At 43.4% G+C, this 21,064-nt stretch overlaps 1 protein-coding gene across 3 annotated transcripts in view; it reads left to right on the forward strand.

Moving 5' to 3' along the window:
- Positions 1–21,064, forward strand: part of frmd4b.S (FERM domain containing 4B S homeolog) — a 155,499-nt gene that overhangs the window by 82,558 nt on the left and 51,877 nt on the right. For all 3 annotated transcript variants that reach the window (XM_018261475.2, XM_041561770.1, XM_018261478.2), the window contains exons 8-10: positions 19,615–19,698; positions 20,019–20,084; positions 20,521–20,578. In XM_018261475.2, coding sequence (XP_018116964.1) covers positions 19,615–19,698; positions 20,019–20,084; positions 20,521–20,578 — 208 coding nt within the window. The remainder of the gene's footprint in view (positions 1–19,614; positions 19,699–20,018; positions 20,085–20,520; positions 20,579–21,064) is intronic.

The following is a 21,064-nucleotide window of genomic DNA, read 5'->3' on the forward strand; positions in this document are numbered from 1 at the left end:
CATAGTTTATTTTGTACAGCCTATCTATTTACCCAGTTTTTATTTTTATACTGTACAATTCCTTTGAGTGAATTAATCTGTTGGCTGGCATTGGGACCATTCTGGTGTCTCTGGGTGGTTCTCTTTGTTTTGTTTTTTATATATGGCTTTTCCCGATGTTTTGGTATATTATAGTTTTAACTGTTCTAGTGGTGGGCAGTGCATTGCCTGGTTGGAACCGTAAAGAGAATTCCAGACTGGGATCTTTAGACTCCAGGGATTATAGTAAACGATTCATATTGCACATACTGTCCCTAAAGCATTCTGCCACCAAGGTCAGCTCTTATCAAGACCAAGTTAAATGTTAAACCTGGCAGAGGGTCCAGGATAGAAATTGGTATTTTCCCAAGAGAAACCCCTGACAGGTTCCTGTTTATCTGTACAATAAACGGCACCAAACATTCATGCGCTAAATCTTGTACTTCCTCTGAGTGGGACGTGATATCAGATATCTGCATCTGCTGTGTGATTCTACCTTCCCTCTTCTCTAATCCTGTATATATTATATTATACTCACACAACCAGTGCACATGTAGTATATGGAAAGCACCAAACCTGCCTACCTTTTATTATCAGACTTCTTTTGTGGCTGCCGCAAGCGAGTTATTATGCAGCAGTCTGTCCTCGCTTGCTTCCTTCCCTGTAACACCACCAGACCAGTCCCTGGATCAACCTGTACTATGAGCTATCTCCCATAACCCTGTATTCCCTCACTTGCTAAACACCATCCAACCCCTTCTTATACCTATCTAATGTATCAGCCTGTACCACTGATTCAGGGAGACAATTCCACATCTTCACAGCTCTCACTGTAACAAACCCCTTCCCAATATTTAGACGGAACCTCTTTTCTTCTGATCGGGTGACCTCGGGTCAGCTGGAAAGACTTAATCCCGGGGATCTTCTTAGCCAGGGATCTTCAGCCTGCGGCTGAACTGCAACTCCCATCATCCCACTTGCAGGGAGTTGTGCTACAGTAACTGCTTTAATATTATTACCCCCTGGCAAGCTCCTATATGTCTTGTACCTCATTGCCTCATTATCACTAGACACAGCTCAATTAGGTTCTGTTCTTTGTTACTGTTTCAGACTATGTTGTCTCACTGAGCTGTGGGTATCTTCCAGTATTACACGGTGAGCACCTGGCACACAGACACCCTCTGCCCGTGTTGGATCTTCACCCTTATAATTTCTGCCGGCAGCCAACTGGCACTGCTCCAGCCGCAAATCAACATTCGTAAACCACACAAACAAATGAACAAGCGGCGTCTTGCTCGCCAGTGTTGATAGTCAGCAGCATTAATTGACGATAGGATACTCAGCAAAGTATAGTGTTTAAAGGAGAACAGCCTTTGGCATTGATCGTCCTACTGCCTTCGCCCCTGCACCCTGGTTGGTGCCCCCTTTGTGATGGCAGTTTAGGGTCCGATGCACAAGTCAGGTTTATTATACTAGTAAGACATACACATGTTATGGTTAAGCCTTTCCTTGCCCTTCAGATGAGAAATTGCAAACAGTGACATGCTGTAAATATTGTGCAAATCATTTGTCACTATTGGTGATGTGTCCACTGTCTTCAGTTACAGAGAACAATTGCTCAAGTGATTTCCGTGGCTGTTATATTCGCTCTCACTGGTTAGAAGAGCTTATTATCCGTCCGTCTGATCTTCCTATCTCTCTGTATTGGGTTTTAGGGTAATATCACACCTGGAGATTCGGGGAGATTTAGTTGTCCGACGACTAATCGGCTCTTCTTTGGGGCGACATCTCCCCGAACTGCTTCCCCCTAAAATAAAAAAACGCCTGCGGCATGGCACTCGCTGCACTTCATTTTCCAAAGTCGCCCGAAGTTTCCTCGTGAGGCAACTTCGGACAACGAAGCACCGCGACTGTCATGACACAAGCGTTTTTTTATTGTAGCAGACGGAAGACAGGGGGAAGCAGTTCGGGGAGCAGTTCGGGGAGATTAGTTGCAAATTTACTAAAGGGCGAAGGGACTAACGTTAGCAAAAATTCATCAGCATGAGTGCATTTTGGTACTTCGCCAATTTACTGACAGGTGTAACTTCGCTAGCGAAGGAGATAGACTCTAGCGCTACCTCGCACTCTTACGCCAGGCGAAGTTTCACTTCGCAAATTCACTAAGATGCGCATTTTACTGAACGTTACCTGTTCCGCCAGACTTGCCTTCGCTAGCTGGACGCAACTTCGGATTTTAGTGAAGTAGTGTTGTCCTGGCGAATCTACGCCTGGCGAAGCGTTGCGATGTGAGCGAAGCCGTTGCTGGCGAATATATGGAGGTTAGTGAATTTGCCCCTTAGAGTGGACACATGCAACTGATATGAAGATACAGGGGATTTCTATGTGTTATATATTAAGTGGCCAGTTCCATGCATTGTTACACTCCAATAGATAATGTGCTTTTCAGGGATTTTGTCTTTCTCTTATTGTAAAAAGATTTGGGGAGCAACACAAGCATGAAAAATGTTCTGGGTGGTTCAAATATAGTGCTGTGATTGGCTATTTGTAGCCCCTATGAGACTGGCAGCCTACAGGAGACCCTGTTTGGCAGTACAGCAGTTTTTTATGCAGCAAAAACGTATTTTGAGGCAGGGGCGGATTTTCAATAAGGCTTGGGGAGGCTAAGCCTCCCCAAACCTGCTTGGCAGTTGCGTTGGATATGTTGGTAGTGCAACAGTGGCAAAGTGTTTAAACTGTACCTTATAACAGAATTGTGCTGGGGTGCTTAAGGTATCAGTGCCACTGCCAAGTATCACATCACATGTACTGTATAATATACTTGGGGTGCCAGTACCCACTAACTTTTATTATATTTAGGACTGCACCCACTGACTTACCATATAAAATGTGTGATACCGATCCAGAAACCATTTTTTTCCAGAAAGCTCCAAATTATGGGAGATTTATCACCCCTAAACTCCATTTTAATAAAATAATTACATTTTTTAAAAATGGTTTGCCTTTTCTCTGTAATAATAAAATAATTCCTTCCTAGATGCTATACTAAGCTATACCAATTGTTAGGTTTAATAAATATTTGCATGTTTTTAGTAGACTTTAGGTATGGAGATCTAGTTATGGAAAGATATGTTTTCCGGAAAACCCCAAGTCACAAGCAGTCTGGATAACAGGTCCCATATCATAGCGCCCACTGCTTCTCAACATATCAAATACCTTTTACCAGCATACGCTCAGGGGCACATTTACTAAGGGTCGAATTTCGAAGTTAAAAAACTTTGAAATTCTACCATCGAATGTGATACTTTGATAGTCAAAGTATTTGTTCTATCAAAAACGGCCATTTCGACTGAACAATTTAATCCTTCGAACGATTTAAGACTGCTTGTATATTTCCACCTTTAGCCTCCCCCAACAAAAAAATTACCCTCCGCCCATGCTTTGAGGCCACTGTTAACAACATCCAATGGGTTGGTGAGCAACATGTTGATCACAAGACCCTGGTTGGGGACCATTGGCTATCTAATGTAGCTATGAAGGCCCAGATTTGGTTGGGTAGAAAATTGACTAAAATAGGAACGCTTTTTTCCTGGGATGGTACAAGGCAACCCACTAGTTCATGCTGTCTATCCTGAAAAAATAATTTGCGGTATGTCCTTACATCAGTCCACAAATATACAGCTGTACAGAAGCTGGTTACCCTGTGCCCCTTTTTAATTGTACCTTTAAACTGATTAATTGCACAAAAGTAACATATCATATTATCCTAGAATAAAAAATGTCTTGCTGCATTTTATAACTCAACAATGATATTGCTTTCCTGCATGCATACAATATGTTGTCTCTTCCCAGTCCCTTATGGACCCGTTATAGAGCTGACGATTGATTCCAGGGATTATTAGGTGCAAGTGTCAGATTCTGTGCAAATCGTCCTACTAAATTATTTTGGCTGATGGAGGCATTTTATACCTTTCTACCTCCTGGGAGAAATACAAGTATGGGACCTGTTATCCAGAATACTCAGGACCTAGGGTTTTCCAGATAAAGGATCTTTCCATAATTTGGATCTTCGTGCCTTACTACTATTAGAAAATCATGTAAACATGAAATAAACCCAATAGGCTGGTTTTGCTTCCAAAAAGGATTAATTATATCTTAGTTGGGATCAAGTACAAGCTTTATTACAAGGTTTATTTAATGTTTACATGATTTTCTAGTAGACTTAAGGTATGAAGATCCAAATTATGGAAAGATCTGTTATCTGGAAAACCCCAGTAGCCATATTTGAATTTGAAAACTGCTTTTGAAGTGGCTTCCTTTGCTTTGCTGAGCTTTCTTATCTCAGTGAATCTGCTAATTAATCCTGTAAGGGAAGGGCCATTACATAGGGCTACACAAGGCATTTTGTCACCAGCCCAGGAGGAGATTAAGCGCCAAAGTAACAACAGCATTTATGTAAATCACCTGTGGGGAAAACATATACAGGTATGGGATCCATTATCCAGAAAACCCGTTATTCAGAAAGCTTCGAATTACAGAAAGGTCGTCTCCCATAGACTCCATTATAATAACATAATCCAATTTATTATTTATTATTTCTTGTAATAATAAAACAGTAGCTTGTACTTGATCCCAACTAAGATATAATTAATCCTTATTGGAAACAAAACCAGCCTATTTAATGTTCCCATGATTTTCTAGTAGACTTAGGGCTAGTCCACACGGGGAGATCGGCAGGCGTTTGCGGTCGCGGCGACAAAGCGCCGCGCCAGTCGCCGCGACCGGCGCAGGCGACAGTTTTGTATGGGCGCCTATGTAAAAACGCCTGTGCTAACCACACCAGGCGATGCGCTTTTCAAAAGTCGCCTGAAAAAGCCTGGCGAGGCATTTTCAGGCGACTGTTGAAAAGCGCATCGCCTCGTGTGGTTAGCACAGGCGTTTTTACATAGGCGCCCATACAAAACTGTCGCCTGCGCCGGTCGCGGCGACTGGCGCTGCGCTTTGTCGCCGCGACCGCAAACGCCTGCCGATCTCCCCGTGTGGAATAGCCCTTAAGGTATAAAGATCCAAATAATGGAAGGATCTGTTATCCGGAAAACCCCAGGTCCCGAACATTTTAGATAACAGGTCCCATACCTGTACATTGAGTAGCTATTTTTTCTATAGCTGGAAATATGCCAGTGAGAGGGGGATGGTGTCCCTTTAAATAACTGACAGTTTTGCCTTTGTGCCGGAGAGATAACCATTAGCTGGGATAACATAACACAGACATTTCGGGGAATGTTCCATTGCAGACAGCTGTAGGGGGGGGCAGGGACTTATCAATAATACTGATAGCCAAAGTAGCCCGTTTGTTTAGAACAAATCCTCCAGCCTGACGTTACAGCACGTCCCTAATCCCCTAATCTAAAGGTTTGTGCTTAATCTTTCACCTCGGCACGCATTAGTGATATATACATGTTGCGCTACTACGGCTGCTTGATCCTTAAAAGGACTAGCCTAACGCTCACTATAGACATTAAGATTTTTCTCTCCTTAATGACCAATTCTTGTGTGATCCGACGAATCCTTCAAATTATCGTGGCCCTGCGCTGTTCTGTTCTATTTGCTCTGTGCTTCACTGTTTATTTTACCCTCAAACTGTAACTCTCTCAATATTATTCTTAGAAGAGGGTGATATCACTGACGAGTGACGGGTTTTGTAACCTATAGAACACCCTAATTTAACTGTGACATAGTAACCCGTGCCATTCACATCTGCTGTTTTCACCTGCTGAGGAATTCTGGGAATCACAGTCCTATTTGTCTCCATCAGCTTTGATTTTTTAGGGCAGACACACATGTGGAGATTTGGGGAAATTTAGTCGCCCAGCGACAAATGGCCTCTTCTTCGGGCGACTAATCTCTCTAAATTGCCGGCGGGATGGCACTTGGTGCGTTTCGTTTTCCGAAGTCGGCCAAAGTTGCCTCACGAGGAAACTTTGGGTGACTTCGGTAAATGAAGCGCTCAGAGTGCCATCCCGCCGGCGATTTCGATTCTAACGACGGGAAGGCAGTTTGGGAACATTAAAAAAGAGGCCATTTGTCTGTTCTTGCTTGATTCAATCTTTGTTTCATGGCTGAAGGTGGATATACATGAAAAGATCCGCTGGTTTGGTTAGGTTGCCAAATGAGGGGATCTCTCCCTGATATGAACACACTGAGGCGGGCCAAATTGGGCTGATCCATTCGTTTGCCTTAAGCTGGCCATAGACGCAAAGATCCAATCGTACGAATCAACATACGATCGGACTTTTCCATCTCCCAAACAGCCACTAACCATTCAGATCAAAGTCTTACCATTCCGACCAAATAAAGTAGAAAAGAACAGATCAGCCGATGTTCTGCCCCTGACAGCAATCGTACGAAAGTTATGTCTGACAAAGCTGGTGACAGTCTCCCACTGAAAATCGTACGATCGGCAATACACGCAGAGATATTATCGGCAGGCGACAGAAATTTTCTAACCTGTCTGATCGACCAAACGACCGATCTCCGCCGGACGAAAAATGTCGGGACTCTCCACACACAGGTTACGAAAATCGTACGAATCCTCGATTCGTACGATTGTATCTTTGCGTCTATGGGCAGCTTTAGGGCCCAAAAATCGCATCAGAAAACTGGTAATACAGGCTGTCGTTTCTCGATCCAATGGGAATTTTAAGCTTGCCAGATCAACATCTGAACATTTTTTGGCCAGATATCGATCGCAAAAGCCCGTTGGAGGGCCCCATACACTGGGTAATAAGCTGCTGATTTTGTGTTTCTGTAGCTTTTCCCAGCCTGTGTATGGCCACCTTAAGGCCAGCAAATCACAATTTGTTTGGATGAGGCATCAGCACTATGAGCGAATCGTTCCCATTTTGCCAAAGAACTTGAGAACGGCAAAAAATCGGAATGGGCGTTTTTCTTGTGGTGACTTTTGTTTCAGAGACTTTTTTGTCCAAATGCATGAAAGTCAATGGGCATTATTTCTTATGGCGTTTTTATTGTCGCGGTGCAATTTTTCGTGGTGGATTTTCACTGCAGTCTTGCGAAAAAAATGAGCAGACGGTGAAATGCAGAATTTGTCAAAAAAGATTCGCTCATCACTATTAATCAGCACTTGTTGTTTGGGTGGGAGGGATTATACAATAAAAAGCAATGTGTATATTATAATAACCCATAGCAGCTAATCAAAATGCAGCATTTACAGTTAAGCGGTCTGGAAGCAAACATCTGGTTGGTTGCTATGGGTTACTAGACCTGCTGCAACTTTTATTACATTAACTAAGGAAAAATGATAGCCTCTTGTATGTTGGTTGGTATGTTTGAGCCAAGGTGGGCCCTTTAGTGTCAGGGACCTATTATAATCCTGATTTGCGTAACACCCCCTCCCAAATTGGGGCTCATGGATCAGTCAGTAGCCCTTTCGTCTCTAACTGTGGCCCTTGGGGCAGAGACAGGAGAGAGGATTCTGGGAGATTAGTTGCCCGGCAGGGAGGCAGTTCGGGGAGATTAGTCACCCGAAGAAGAGATTAGTCTCCCCAATTCTTCTCGTCTGTCTCTGCCTTTAGAAACCCATACAGCTTAGCCTCTTGTGTTTTGGAGACCACAGCAATGATCTCTCATTTCGGTTAATGATTCTCGGCTCAGATTCATTCAACCCATAAATGCCGTGTGATTCGTCAACTCCTCGTCTGAAATGAAATAGAACAGGAAAGTAATAAAGGAGAAATCTGTCACGCTAATAAGACAGAGATGCCTTAATCATTCAGTGTGTTCCACATAATGAGGCTTTCAGCGTCTGCTGAACGGTGGGACCTGTCAGAACAGATGCCGGCACTGAGCTGCAATAATGGGCACGTACCCAGGGAGGCATCCGTCATTATGTCTCGCCCGGGCGCTTCTATATTAGGGCTGCAACTGGAAGGACTGCTCCTTACACAAAATACCCAGTGTGGTGTCCCATTATTATTATCCAAAATGCAGCCCCACAACACGTACAGCAACCTCCCTCATTCAGCTTTTCTGTTGGACTCATCCGGCACCAAGATTAAGGGGCTTTCCTATTGGAACATGAGGTTTAATACCAGGCCGGGCACCGGGTCCCATAAGGCTGAGGATAAAAGAAGCAGGACTAATGCGCTTAAAGGGTCAGTAACACCAAAAAATGAAAGTGTTTGAAAATATAATGTAGTGTTGCCCTGTACTGGTAAAACCGACATGTTTGCTTCAGATACACCACTATAGTTTACATAAACAAGGTGCTGTGTAGCCATGGGGGCAGCCATTCAAGCACAGGATACACAGTAGATAACAGATAAGTACTACTATAGTTCATATAAACAAGCTGCTGTGTAGCCATGGGGGCAGCCATTCAAGCACAGGATACACAGTAGATAACAGATAAGTACTACTATAGTTTATATAAACAAGCTGCTGTGTAGCCATGGGGGCAGCCATTCAAGCACAGGATACACAGTAGATAACAGATAAGTACTACTATAGTTTATACTGTGTATCCTGTGCTTGAATGGCTGCCCCCATGGCTACACAGCAGCTTGTTTAAAAAAAACTATAGTAGTACTTATCTGTTATCTACTGTGTATCCTGTGCTTGAATGGCTGCCCCTGTGGTTACACAGCAGCTTGTTTATATAAACTATAGTAGTACTTATCTTTTATCTACTGTGTATCCTGTGCTTGAACGGCTGCCCCCATGGCTACACAGCAGCTTGTTTATATAAACTATAGTAGTAGTTATCTGTTATCTACTGTGTATCCTGTGCTTGAATGGCTGCCCCCATGGCTACACAGCAGCTTGTTTATATAAACTATAGTAGTACATATCTGTTATCTACGGTGTATCCTGTGCTTGAATGGCTGCCCCCATGGCTACACAGCAGCTTGTTTATATAAACTATAGTAGTACTTATCTGTTATCTACGGTGTATCCTGTGCTTGAATGGCTGCCCCCATGGCTACACAGCAGCTTGTTTATATAAACTATAGTAGTACTTATCTGTTATCTACTGTGTATCCTGTGCTTGAATGGCTGCCCCCATGGCTACACAGCAGCTTGTTTATATAAACTATAGTAGTACTTATCTGTTATCTACGGTGTATCCTGTGCTTGAATGGCTGAACCCATGGCTACACAGCAGCTTGTTTATATAAACTATAGTAGTACTTATCTTTTATCTACTGTGTATCCTGTGCTTGAATGGCTGCCCCCATTGCTACACAGCAGCTTGTTTATATAAACTATAGTAGTACTTATATGTTATCTAATGTGTATCCTGTGCTTGAATGGCTGCCCCCATGGCTACACAGCAGCTTGTTTATATAAACAATAGAGTTTTTGAAGCAAATGCAACAGTTTTACCAGTGCAGGGCAACGGCTGCATTATATTTTTATTACTTTAAAACACTTTCATTGTTTGATGTTACTGTTCCTTTAAGCGGCTCTTTGTCTAACAGGAAGCATACGGTGCTGTAGCAATAGCGACTTAGTACAAGGTTTCTATTAGAGATCACGCTGAGCGAGAATAATGCCGCCGTGCCTGCTGCTCAATGCCAGGCAAATCCGTCAGTCTCTCTTCACCCCCCATGTTATTTCATTGACAGCAAAGCCCTGCAACATAGAGCTTAAAGGGGATCTAAAGTCAGAAACAAATTGACTGCTATCACTATTATACAGCCAAAACAGCTACTTTGCAATATATTTTCATAATTTTTTCGCAAGGGATTTTAAAATACAAAGGCTCATTCTTAGCCGCTGGCAGCCATTTTTGCGTAGAGGGTGGAACTAACCTAAGCCCCAGGCATTTGCAAAGAATCACCTCTCCATATCCAATTGGGTGCTGCTGTGCTCAGTAGAAAGATACATTTATCCTGCCCTTTGTAGGAAGAATGGGAAGTTTGATATAAGGCAAAGGTGGCATCGGCCATTGTAATCAGTGGCAGCATCCCTGCATTCTTAAAGGCACCATTGCGAAAAAAGTAATTTGGGATTAATTGGTGATAGTTATGGAAAGAAGTTGAAAAAAAAAAAAATAATGTTGGTTTTTTTATATGCTGTGTATTAAAATAAGTTGAATTTAGCAAGGGTGTTTCATATGGCCCACCAGCAGGGGTAACATTGCTCATTCTGTAACCTTTTGCTTGACTTAGTGTTTAGCTACAAGCTCCTAGGGCATCATGGTGACATGGAGAGTTCAACAGTTCTTGGTTCTTCTTTTGAACATGGATGTGAGGGCCTCAAAAATCCTGTTGTGTTGGTCCAGTATGTTTTACCAAGTAAAGTGAGACTTTCACAAGAGAGAGGTTTAACAGCACAGCTGATGGGCTGCTGGGGGGGGAGGGGTGATATCACTCCAACTTTCAGTACAGCAGTAAAGAGTGACTGAAGTTTATCAGAGCATAAGTCACATGACTGAGGGCAGCTGGGAAACTGACAATATGTCTAGCCCCATGTCAGATTTCAATATTAAATATTGAAAACCTGTTTGCTCTTTTGAGAAATGGATTTCAGTGCAGAATTCTGCTGGGGGAGCACTATTACTATACTACAGTATCCCTTTAATGCACTTGGGCCAACATGAGTCTTAGGGCAGAGACACACATTGAGATTCGAGAGTCCCCCCAAAGTTTCCTTGTGAGACAATTTCGGGTGACTTCAGAAAATGAAGCGCTCCGAGTGCCATCCCGCCTGCGATTTCGATTCTAGCCGACGAGAAGGCAGTTCGGGGAGATTAGTCGCCCGAAGAAGAGACGATTTGTCGCCTAAATCTCCCCGAATCTCCACGTGTGTCTCTGCCCTTATGTTTTGCTGAGTGGATCCATTGACGTCACAATGTGTTTGTGATTTGCTTGTTTGGAACACCAGGAAAACCATGCTGGAAAGGCCTCAGGCAAACCCTTTGACTTCAATATAACTTCTTCATTAAATGATGACAAAAAAAAAACCGTTGACAGCCTTTTCAATGGTGGGCCTGGGGCTGTTGTGTTATTTATTCTTGAGTGGAGCCTTTATTTTTTCAGTGGGGATAACATGAAATTAAATCAAAAGCAGCTTCCAAGAGGAGACGGTAATGAATATTCTGTCGTATAGTAGTGTACTCATGGGATACAGTCTGGGGCAAATGGGTTGACATAATCAAATTGTAGGACGTGACGAGGGTTAAGGGAAATCGTTGTCAAGGCCTCCTTGTGGCAGCAGCAACTTGCAAGATTAGAAGGTCCAGTTCCTGGTGGCTAATGGCTAATGTTGTAGAGGCAGCACTGAATTGAGCCTTTTCACAATTGATATCACCAGAACTTGCCACCCCCTGCACTAAACCTTGGGCTTAATAAGTGTCCTACAGCCACAATTTGGAAAAGTGCTCGTACTCAGTCATGTATGTGGCCTCGGAGCAGACAAAATGGTTTGCCCAGACATAAGTGACTGCTACTTCTTGGCATGTGGATGAATGAAGAAGTGATTAGGTAGTCTTGTGCTTGGATAGCCAAATCTCACTGTGGTCCACTACTAAAATCAGCCCATGCATGGCCATCCCAACTCAATTGTTTCTTATTGGAATATGGCAGTTCAATTGTCTGTAGGGTCATAACCTGCCAGTGGTCAGTTAAGGTTGTACTGCACCATATTCCATTTAAGACTAAACTATAACCAATTTATAGGTAAGGTTTGCCTTCCTGAGTATATCTTATCTATGAGCTGGAGCCCATTCTTTGTGTACACGCAATAAACTTTGTTATGTCATCACCCTTTAGTGGTTATTAAATGAGCATAAGAAAAAACATATTTCCCCTTTAAAAAATCATTTCTATAGTGGTGCGCCCTCTGAGTGAATAAACTGTCAATTGTTTGTAAGGTGTAACCTCTGTGTACTCTGCAAATATTTACATGTTCTCAGGTCTGTACATGCCCTATTCTGCCTCACGGGGTAAGAGCTGCCGAGGTTGTGATGTTCTGCTCTGATGCTACAAACATCCATCTCTAACAACTTAAGAGAGTTTGGACTTATATCCAATGAAGAAATTAAAAGTTGAGTTCTTATAAAGTAGTTGATTAGGTTCCCCTTGTGGGGCAAAAGCAGTTGAAGGGATGGCCTGACCTGATGGCCAATTTAAGGTGAATTTAAGTGAGTGCCTATTGGTTATGTTGTATTGCTGAAACTATTGTAGTCGTGTTTACCATCTATTACTGTTATTGGATAAGTAGGACTGATTATATTTTGGACTACAATTAGGGAGTGGAAAGACTGTATGATCCCAAGATGGTCAATGCATACTAGTTTCCTGTTAAATACTGTCTGAACTGGACAAAGAAATTTTGACTTCCTTTAAAGAGAACAAAGTAGAAAGGAGAGCTAATGTACTCCATGAGATGAGCAGTGTTTTAGCCAATTACGTCTCATTAAATTCTTTTGAGCCCCTGGACACAGCTGGACTCTCTTAGTAACATGGGTGTGATTGCACTAGCATTAATCCATTGCTCCTAACAGCTTTGATCAGTCCAGTGCAAGGCAGTGACAGCCAATGTCTACAGATCAGGTTATTAGAAAACATACTGGGCTTTAAATGTCTCCATGTTGCATGCCATCGTTGCCACTCTAGACTTGAGTCAGCAGATGAGTGAGCAGGGGTCACAGCAATGACCTCTCTGATATCTGTACAGGGCTCAACCAAATGTCCATCAGCTTGGCAGTAAAACCTCATCTATCCAATGATGCAGACCTCTCCTGACTCATTTGCACAGGCCTCCCCATGTGTTACAATCCTAATATGGTCCACCACTTGGGTAGACCAAATGGTGGGCCAGATCAAGCATAGATCAGGTTAGGTGTAAAATCCTGTTGGGTGAGGACCTAGTCATTCTGTAGATGCAGTCCTTTCCTGACACATCTGCACTGGCCTTCCTATGATCCAGACCCAATTTGGCTCCCCACCTGTGTGGTCAAGGTAGTGGACCAAATAAAGAGAAGATCCACTTGTGTGTTTGTGAGTGGATCTAAGCATGTAGAATCAACCTAACTAGGTCTCTTGATCCTCTTCCTTTGAAGCACACCACCACCTATGTTCAAATGGTAACAGTAAGGCTCTGTCATTCATCAACGGGGCCTCTGCTCTGGCCACTGTTACTTCTATGTTCCAAATTGCCATATTTAATTTCTCCTTTTAAGAACTGCCTTTAGGGAGGTTGCTTCCAAACAGTTGAGCTTGGACTACAGACAAATTAAACAGCATGGAGCCAGTTAAGGTGATATTTGCTCTCCTAGATACACCTGGAAGCCAATCTTGAAGGACATTTAAGTTTGGCCTAAAACACTATTTCATAATCTAAGAGGGGGGCTGACCAAAGGTTGCACCTTAAAAGGAGCCCTGGCAAAGGTTGGGCATTGAAATGGGTCGTGAACTGACAACCACTGCTTTAGGGAATGCTTATGGTGCAACTGTTATGGACTTCATAAATAGTTGGGTCCTACAGAGCAGTTGTAACAAAAAGGATAGAAGGACATCAGGTTTAGTAGAACAAAATGGCATCAACCTGTGGCCCTTAGGTTGTTGATGGACAGTCAACACTAAAGACCTCCTTCCTGCCTTCATTTTTGTCTTCCATGCTCAGTTCAGCACTGCTACATATTTCATGAGCCAGATTGTGTATGGTGAAAAGCTGCTGCTGTCAAGTAATTCTCTGGCCTGATGTTTGTATTTATTCTATTTCTGAATGCGTACGGTGCTCCCCTTGTCAGCGCATTGATACGAGTTGCTCAGCTTGCTGTGATTGGACAAGATCTCTCTTATCTCGCACTTGAGACGAGAGCACTTTCGTTCCCAGGAAGGTAATGCCTCTGAGTGCCTGTTCAACTAATGTCTCCCCACTATGGTGACCAATCAAGGAGCATATTTACTTAGAGATGCCTGGATACATCGAGCATGACTAAAGCTCTCGAGTTGTTAAAAGGTTTTGCATTGTTATTTTAAGGCTTTCGTTTCTATCCTACGTTTTCGTCTCCTATAGCAAGGAGCAAGAGACAAAGTTAGGTATTGGAGTTTTTTTTTTAACATTTAGAATATTTGTTGAGGGCTGCTGGGAGTTGTAGTTTAACAACAACTGCAGGGCCAGTGGAACCTGGGAATGTAGAGGGCCCCGTGGAGTCCTAAGTAATGTGCAGTTTCAACCTATGTGTTTTCTTACAGTATTTGGGGCCTTAAAAGGGAATTTTCAGTAGGACCCAGTAATGTATATTTACACCGCTGGCTTTCATTATCCATTTCACACCTGGAAAGACCAGTTTTCCTCCCTCCTGTGTGGTCCTTATTGGTCTGATGATCCAACAAGTGGATTTTCCTGCTGAACCAGAAATGGTTATAATTTCAATTTTGTGTTTTTGTTCCCTCAACCTTAAATTATAAGGCTACAAAGAGATGAACACGTCAAAGCGTTCAATCTGTTAAACATGTTATTTAAGGGCCTCACTTAAAGTCATGCCATGATGTTCCCCTTTGCACAGGTGTAAACGCTGCTCCATAATCTTCTCTGCAAATATCAACAATCAAACCATCGTGTTTGTAATAGTCCCGGCATACAGGGCTGCTCCTGTACAATTGTGTTAGCACAAGGACATACCTGGCATAGATTTATGGCATGAGATTGAGCTAAATTTAAAGGATCACTGGCATAACGTCTGTCAAGGTAACCAGGTAATCCATAATGGAGACAGAGCTTGGAGTCCTTGTAGATAATAAACTTGGCTGTAGCAATGCCAGTCAGCAGCATCAAGGGCAAATAAGGTCTTGAGCTGTATTAGGTTAGAGACACACGCTAAGATTCAGGGAGATTTGATCGCCCGTTGACAAATCGCCTCTTCTTCGGGCGACTAATCTCCCTGAAAAGCCTTCCCGCCGGCTAGAATCGGCAGCGAGATGGCACTCGGAGCGCTTTGTTTGCTAAAGTCGCGCCAAAGTTTCCTCGTCAGGCAACTTCAGCGACTTCAGAAAACGAAGTGCTCGGACTGCCATCCCACTGGCGATTTGGATTATAGCCGGTGGGAAGGCTTTTCGGGTAGATTAGTCGCCCGAAGTAGATACGATTTGTCGCCAGGCAACTAAATTTGCCAGAATGTTAGCATGTGTCACCACGCTTCCTTAAAAGGGCCATTGATTCACAGGAGGGAGTCATTCTTCCACTGTATAGAGCACTTGTAAGGCCCCATCTAGAATATGCCGTACAGTTTTGGTCTCCATCACTCAAACAGGACATTATTGTATTAGAGAGGGTACAGAGAAGGGCAACTAAGCTGGTAAAAGGTATTGAAAATCTTAGCTATGAGGAAAGACTGGCCAAATTGTGGGTGTTCACGCTGGAGAAGAGATGCTTAAGGGGTGATATGATGACTATGTATAAATATATAAGGGGATCATATAATAATCTCTCTGATGCTTTATTTACCATTAGGTCTTTCCAGCTGACACAAGGTCACCCATTCCGATTAGAAGAAAAGAGGTTCCAGCTAAATATTGGGAAGGGGTTTGTTACAGTGAGAGCTGTGAAGATGTGGAATTGTCTCCCTGAATCAGTGGTACAGGCTGATACATTAGATAGGTATAAGAAGGGGTTGGATGGTGTTTAGCAAGTGAGGGAATACAGGGATATGGGAGAGAGCTCATAGTACAAGTTGATCCAGGGACTGGTCCCATTGCCGTTTTGGAGTCGGGAAGGAATTTTTCCCCCTCTGAGGCAAATTGGAGAGACTTCTAATGGGTTTTTTGCCTTCCTCTGGATCAACTGGCAGTTAGACAGGTTATATATACAGTAGACTTAAGGTTGAACTTGATGGATGTGTGTTTTTTTCGACCTAACTTACTATGTTAAGGTGGCCAAACATGGAGAGATCCACTCGTTTGGCGATGTCGCCAAACGAGTGAATCTCCCTCCGATATGCCCACCTTTAGGTGGGCAATATCGGGCTGATCCGATCGTGGGCCCTAAGGCCCAACGATCGGATCCTAACGATGCTTTACGGGCGGTCGGATCGCGGGACCGCATCAACGAATAGATGCGGCCGCGATCCGACGGGATTTTTTGTCCCATCCGATCGAGATCTGGCCCTTCGGGGGGCCCCATACATGGGCCAATAAGCTAGCTTTTATCGGCCCGTGTATGGCCACCTTTACTCACTTCGTTTGTAAGATCTATGGGTTATGGACCTTAGAACTGAATGAAAGGCAAAGATTAACCCGGTATCCCCCATGCTGCTTCCCTCTACCCAACTGCAGGAATGGCCCTGAATATATGATATATATTGCAATTGTATATGTTCCTTGTCAGTGCATTTTCAGCCTGGGTACAGGAGCAGGGCCATTCTGACATGGGCCTGCACTTGTCTCCCCCTATAAGGTGAGTCAGATTGCTGGCTACACTGGTCTTTAATATAGTGGCCCTATAAATTGCTGTTGGTCCTGCTGCAAGACATCATACTGTTACCCCCAACTGTGGCACAATTATTGGTAGTTGCTGCTGGCTTATCTGAATGAGCAGTAGTCAGGGGGTTTGCACGCTCGGGTGACAAATGTTTCTAATTAGTGCCATTGCATAACGTCAGCAAATGCTTCCGGAGCTGGGAGTGTTGTTCTGGTAACTGGCAGTTTGTGAAGCTCCAGCCTGGCTCCTGTGTTCACAACACAAACATAGTAAAACACAAGCAGCGTGCAAGAAATAGCACAAGAGCAACAAAGAGCCGTCTACCTTACAGACGCCATGTGTTGCCCTATCCCTTGTAAACCCTTGTACTCAGCAGGGTAAACAGTGATATCTCTCTCTCCCCGTGCTATTGATTATTGGATCCTGTGGGTTTCAGGATCAAGGACCAATTTAGAGCAGGTTAACCAGGCTTTCTTCTGCACTATTCTGGGAATACCTATGGTATATGGGTTACATTTTGTCTGGGTTTAGTTTCCCTTTAAAGGAGAAGAAAAGGTTAAAATTAAGTAAGCATTATCATAAATACACCCGTAAACCCTCACAATAATGCTGCTCTGAGTCCTCTGTCAAAAGAAACACTGCATTTCTTTCCTTCTATTGTGTACTCATGGGCTTCTGTATCAGACTTCCTGTTTCCAGCTTAAACCTCCAGGGCTTGGGCTTGAGCATGCTCAGTTTGTTCCTCTCCCTCTCCCTCCTCCACTGTTTGTTGTAATCTGAGCCCAGAGCTATGAGTGAGCAGGGAGAGACTCAGGCAGGAAGTGATGTCACACCAAGCTAATATGGCAGCTGCTATTCTAAACAAACAGAGAGAGCTGCTAGAGCTGGTTACTCAGGTATGGTAAAACATTCTACAGAATAAATATAGTGTTATAGCTTGCACTATTGTGACTAATCTGTTAACTATAAATCGCTTTGGTAGCTTTCCTTCTCCTTTAATCTTTCTATATCTATTTCTTGTGCTAATTCCAGGGGGTATATCTCTGTGCTCTACCTGTTTATACACAGCTGTGTCTCTTTAATCAGTTCCATCAGGTGCTGTGTACCCTGGAGGTGCAATAGGAATTAAACCACATGCATGCACTTCATCAGGATACAGTATGCGGCTTGTGATTTTAGGAACAAGCCTTTCCCTTGCTACCAGAGGGGGAGTCTTTAACATTCTAATCCGACTTCTCCCTCTCCCAACACTGATCTATGACATTCCTAAAATGCCAACACTCATGAGATGTTTGAGGTAGATTTATAAAGTGCCAGGCACACTGCGGCTACTCTAAACCTGCTATTTTTCCTTTCAATTCAGTAATAAGGAAAAATTAAATTATCATTCAGTGAACGACAGCTGTCTACGTATTTGCTGTGTCTTTTTCTTTCCCTCTTATCTCTGCAGCAATGCATACATATGGACACGCTGGGACTTTATTGCTGGTCTTGGAGCCTGTATTGCAGCAGTTTTATACTCCAGATAAGCTCTATAAAATATAAGCAACACAGGGAGATGTCGTTCTGCTAATGCTAAAGAGGCAGACATTGCCTGTCCCTTGTGTTGTGGAATAATAAGGATATTGTGCACAAGGGCAGGTTATTTTAAACCATAACTTCCTGTTGAAGATCACGTGTGTTATAGTCCAACCTCAACTCACTGTATGTGTGTAAGAGGGCACAGAACTCGTCTGTCCGGTTGGAATTGCTTTCATCCAGATCTTAGAAAAGTGCAGAACAAGAGATAATCTTCTAACAATGAAGGTCCCTTGTGCAGCAGAGCTGTGGGCTTTAGCCATACTGGGACGTTATCTTTACGGGGCTTTAGCCATATTGGGATGTTAGCTTTACTGGAGCTTAAGACATACTGGGACGTTATCCTTACTGGGGCTTTAGCCATACTGGGAAGTTATCTTTATGGGCCTTTAGCCATACTGGGACATTATCCTTATTGGGGCTTTAGCCATACTGGGACGTTATCTTTATGGGGCTTTAGCCATACTGGGACATTATCCTTACTGGGGCTTTAGCCGTACTGTGACGTTATCCTTACTGAGGCTTTAGCCATACTGGGACGTTATCTTTACGGGGCTTTTTCCATACAGGGACGTTATCCTTACTGGAGCTTTAGCTATACTGGGATGTTATCCTTACTGGAGCTTTAGACATACTGGGACGTCATCCTTACTGAGAGGCTTTTGCCATACTGGGATGTCATCCTTACTGAGAGGCTTTAGCCATACTGGGACGTTATCCTTACTGGAGCTTTAGCTATACTGGGATGTTATCCTTACTGGAACTTTAGCCATACTGGGATGTTATCCTTACTGGAATTTAAGCCATAGTGGGACGTTATCTTTACGGGGCTTTAGCCATACTGGGACATTATCTTTACGTGGGCTTTAGCCATACTGGGACATTATCCTTACTGGAGCTTTAGCCATACTGGGACATTATCTTTACAGGGCTTTAGCCATACTGGGATGTTATCTTTATGGGGCTTTAGCCATACTGGGACGTTATCCTTACTGGAGCTTTAGCCATACTGGGATGTTATCCTTACTGGAGCTTTAGCTATACTGGGATGTTATCCTTACTGGAACTTTAGCCATACTGGGACGTTATCCTTACTGGAGCTTTAGCCATACTGGGACGTTATCTTTACGGGGCTTTAGCCATACTGGGACGTTATCCTTACTGCAGCTTTAGCTATACTGGGATGTTATCCTTACTGGGGCTTTAGCCATACTGGGACATTATCTTTACGGGGCTTTAGCCATACTGGGACATTATCTTTACGGGGCTTTAGCCATACTGGGACATTATCCTTACTGGAGCTTTAGCCATACGTCCCAGTATGGCTAAAGTATGGGATGGTATTCTTACTGGGGCATTAGCTATACTGGGACACAGGCCCAGACTGCTGTAAGTTGCCATAGACAGTCACTAATTATTGGGCTGGTGGGGGCTGTTTGGAACTCTTTGTACCAGAAATGCCAGGGACTATTTTGAATCTCTGATATAATCTCAAATATAAACCTGAGCATATTATACATTCTTAGCCATTCTGTAATGACTCAACCCAATTCTTTTAATCTTTTTTAGTGATGAAAATGCAAGAAAAGATCTGAAGATTCTGCCAGCGCTGCCCACCCGAACCTTACAGGAGCACCCGTCCCTTTCCTATTGGTATGTACCATGCTGGGAAGAGAGAGGAATATATTAACTAGTGCCACTTCTCAGTTTCCAAAATTATCTTCATTTTCCATGTGGCTGAGAGACTATAGCTTTGTTAGGACCCTCAGCCTATAATTACTTGTGCAGTATCCAGTCACTATGAATTACCAGGCAGACCATAGATACATTAGCTCCAGTTCTTACTGGCCTACATTAGCACCCATTCACTAGTCAATAATCATATACCAGAGGAGCAGCATATAGGCTACATTATCTTTGCACAAACACAGTTTACAGTTGACTTTATTACATATATTCCTTTCCTTTGGCAGTGAGGACCGGGTGATTGAGCACTGTAAGAAGCTCAAAGGTGTCACCAGAGGACAGGCCATTGTCCGGTAAGGATTCATTTAACTGGGCTTTTTAATAAAGGGTTCAATACCAATATAGATTAAAGATGCACCAAATCCATCAGGTTTGGATTTGGCCGAATCCAGAATCTGAACCTTCATTTTTACGTTCAAATTTGAGAAAAACAATGAAAAATTCCATTATCAAAATGTCAAATTCACTTTTTTCGCACTTTAAAATCACGTGTGGGTTTGGATTTTGGTTTTATTCAGAGTCCTGGGCAACCCCTCCCCCCACTCCCACAGTTGCGCCCCAGGCAGGTGCCTCTTCTGCCTACTCCTAGTTGCGCCCCTACAGACAGTTTATGGGGGAAGACTTCTTTTCTGGGGCCATATTGGTGTCTGCTCCCTGGATTGTACCATTAGTACAGGTAGAATAAAGGGGTTACTTTTGGGCTCATCTCCCTGTTCTATTCTGTTTCAGGTATATGAAAATAGTGGAGGCGCTTCCGACATATGGAGTTCATTACTACAAAGTAAAGGTTAGCATCTGCTCTTCTGCAAACATAAATACGTCCAATAAAGTGACATTTTCATCTACACGGATTTTTATCATTCCTTCGGGACTGTTTTATGGTTTGGGGAAAGGTACACAAATCTCCCCCCACCTGCCCCCCGGCCTCATCTTTTAATAAAACTCTCCATCTGACCCACTGTGATCCTTAGAGACAGTGAATTCTTCAGTGTAATTTCATTTCCTTTCTGCGTTTCGCTCATAACTTAGCAATGAGGGTGATCCGTGTGGTCAGTTCCTAGTGGCTCATCTGGAGTCAGCGAGCAGTTGTGTACGGTAGGTCGGCCATGAGTTCAGGGAGCAGTGAGGCTTGTCATACACAAGGTGTCTGGGGGGGACAGGGGGTACAAGTGTCCCAGGCATGAAGGGGGGCCCGGCAGTGCTGCAGTTTTGCGAGAGCCGAAGCCTGCGTCTATCTTCGAAGTCCTGAACAGCCGAAATGCGGAAATGGCGA

This window comes from Xenopus laevis, chromosome 4S (genome assembly GCF_017654675.1).
Source record: "Xenopus laevis strain J_2021 chromosome 4S, Xenopus_laevis_v10.1, whole genome shotgun sequence".
NCBI lineage: Eukaryota > Metazoa > Chordata > Amphibia > Anura > Pipidae > Xenopus > Xenopus laevis.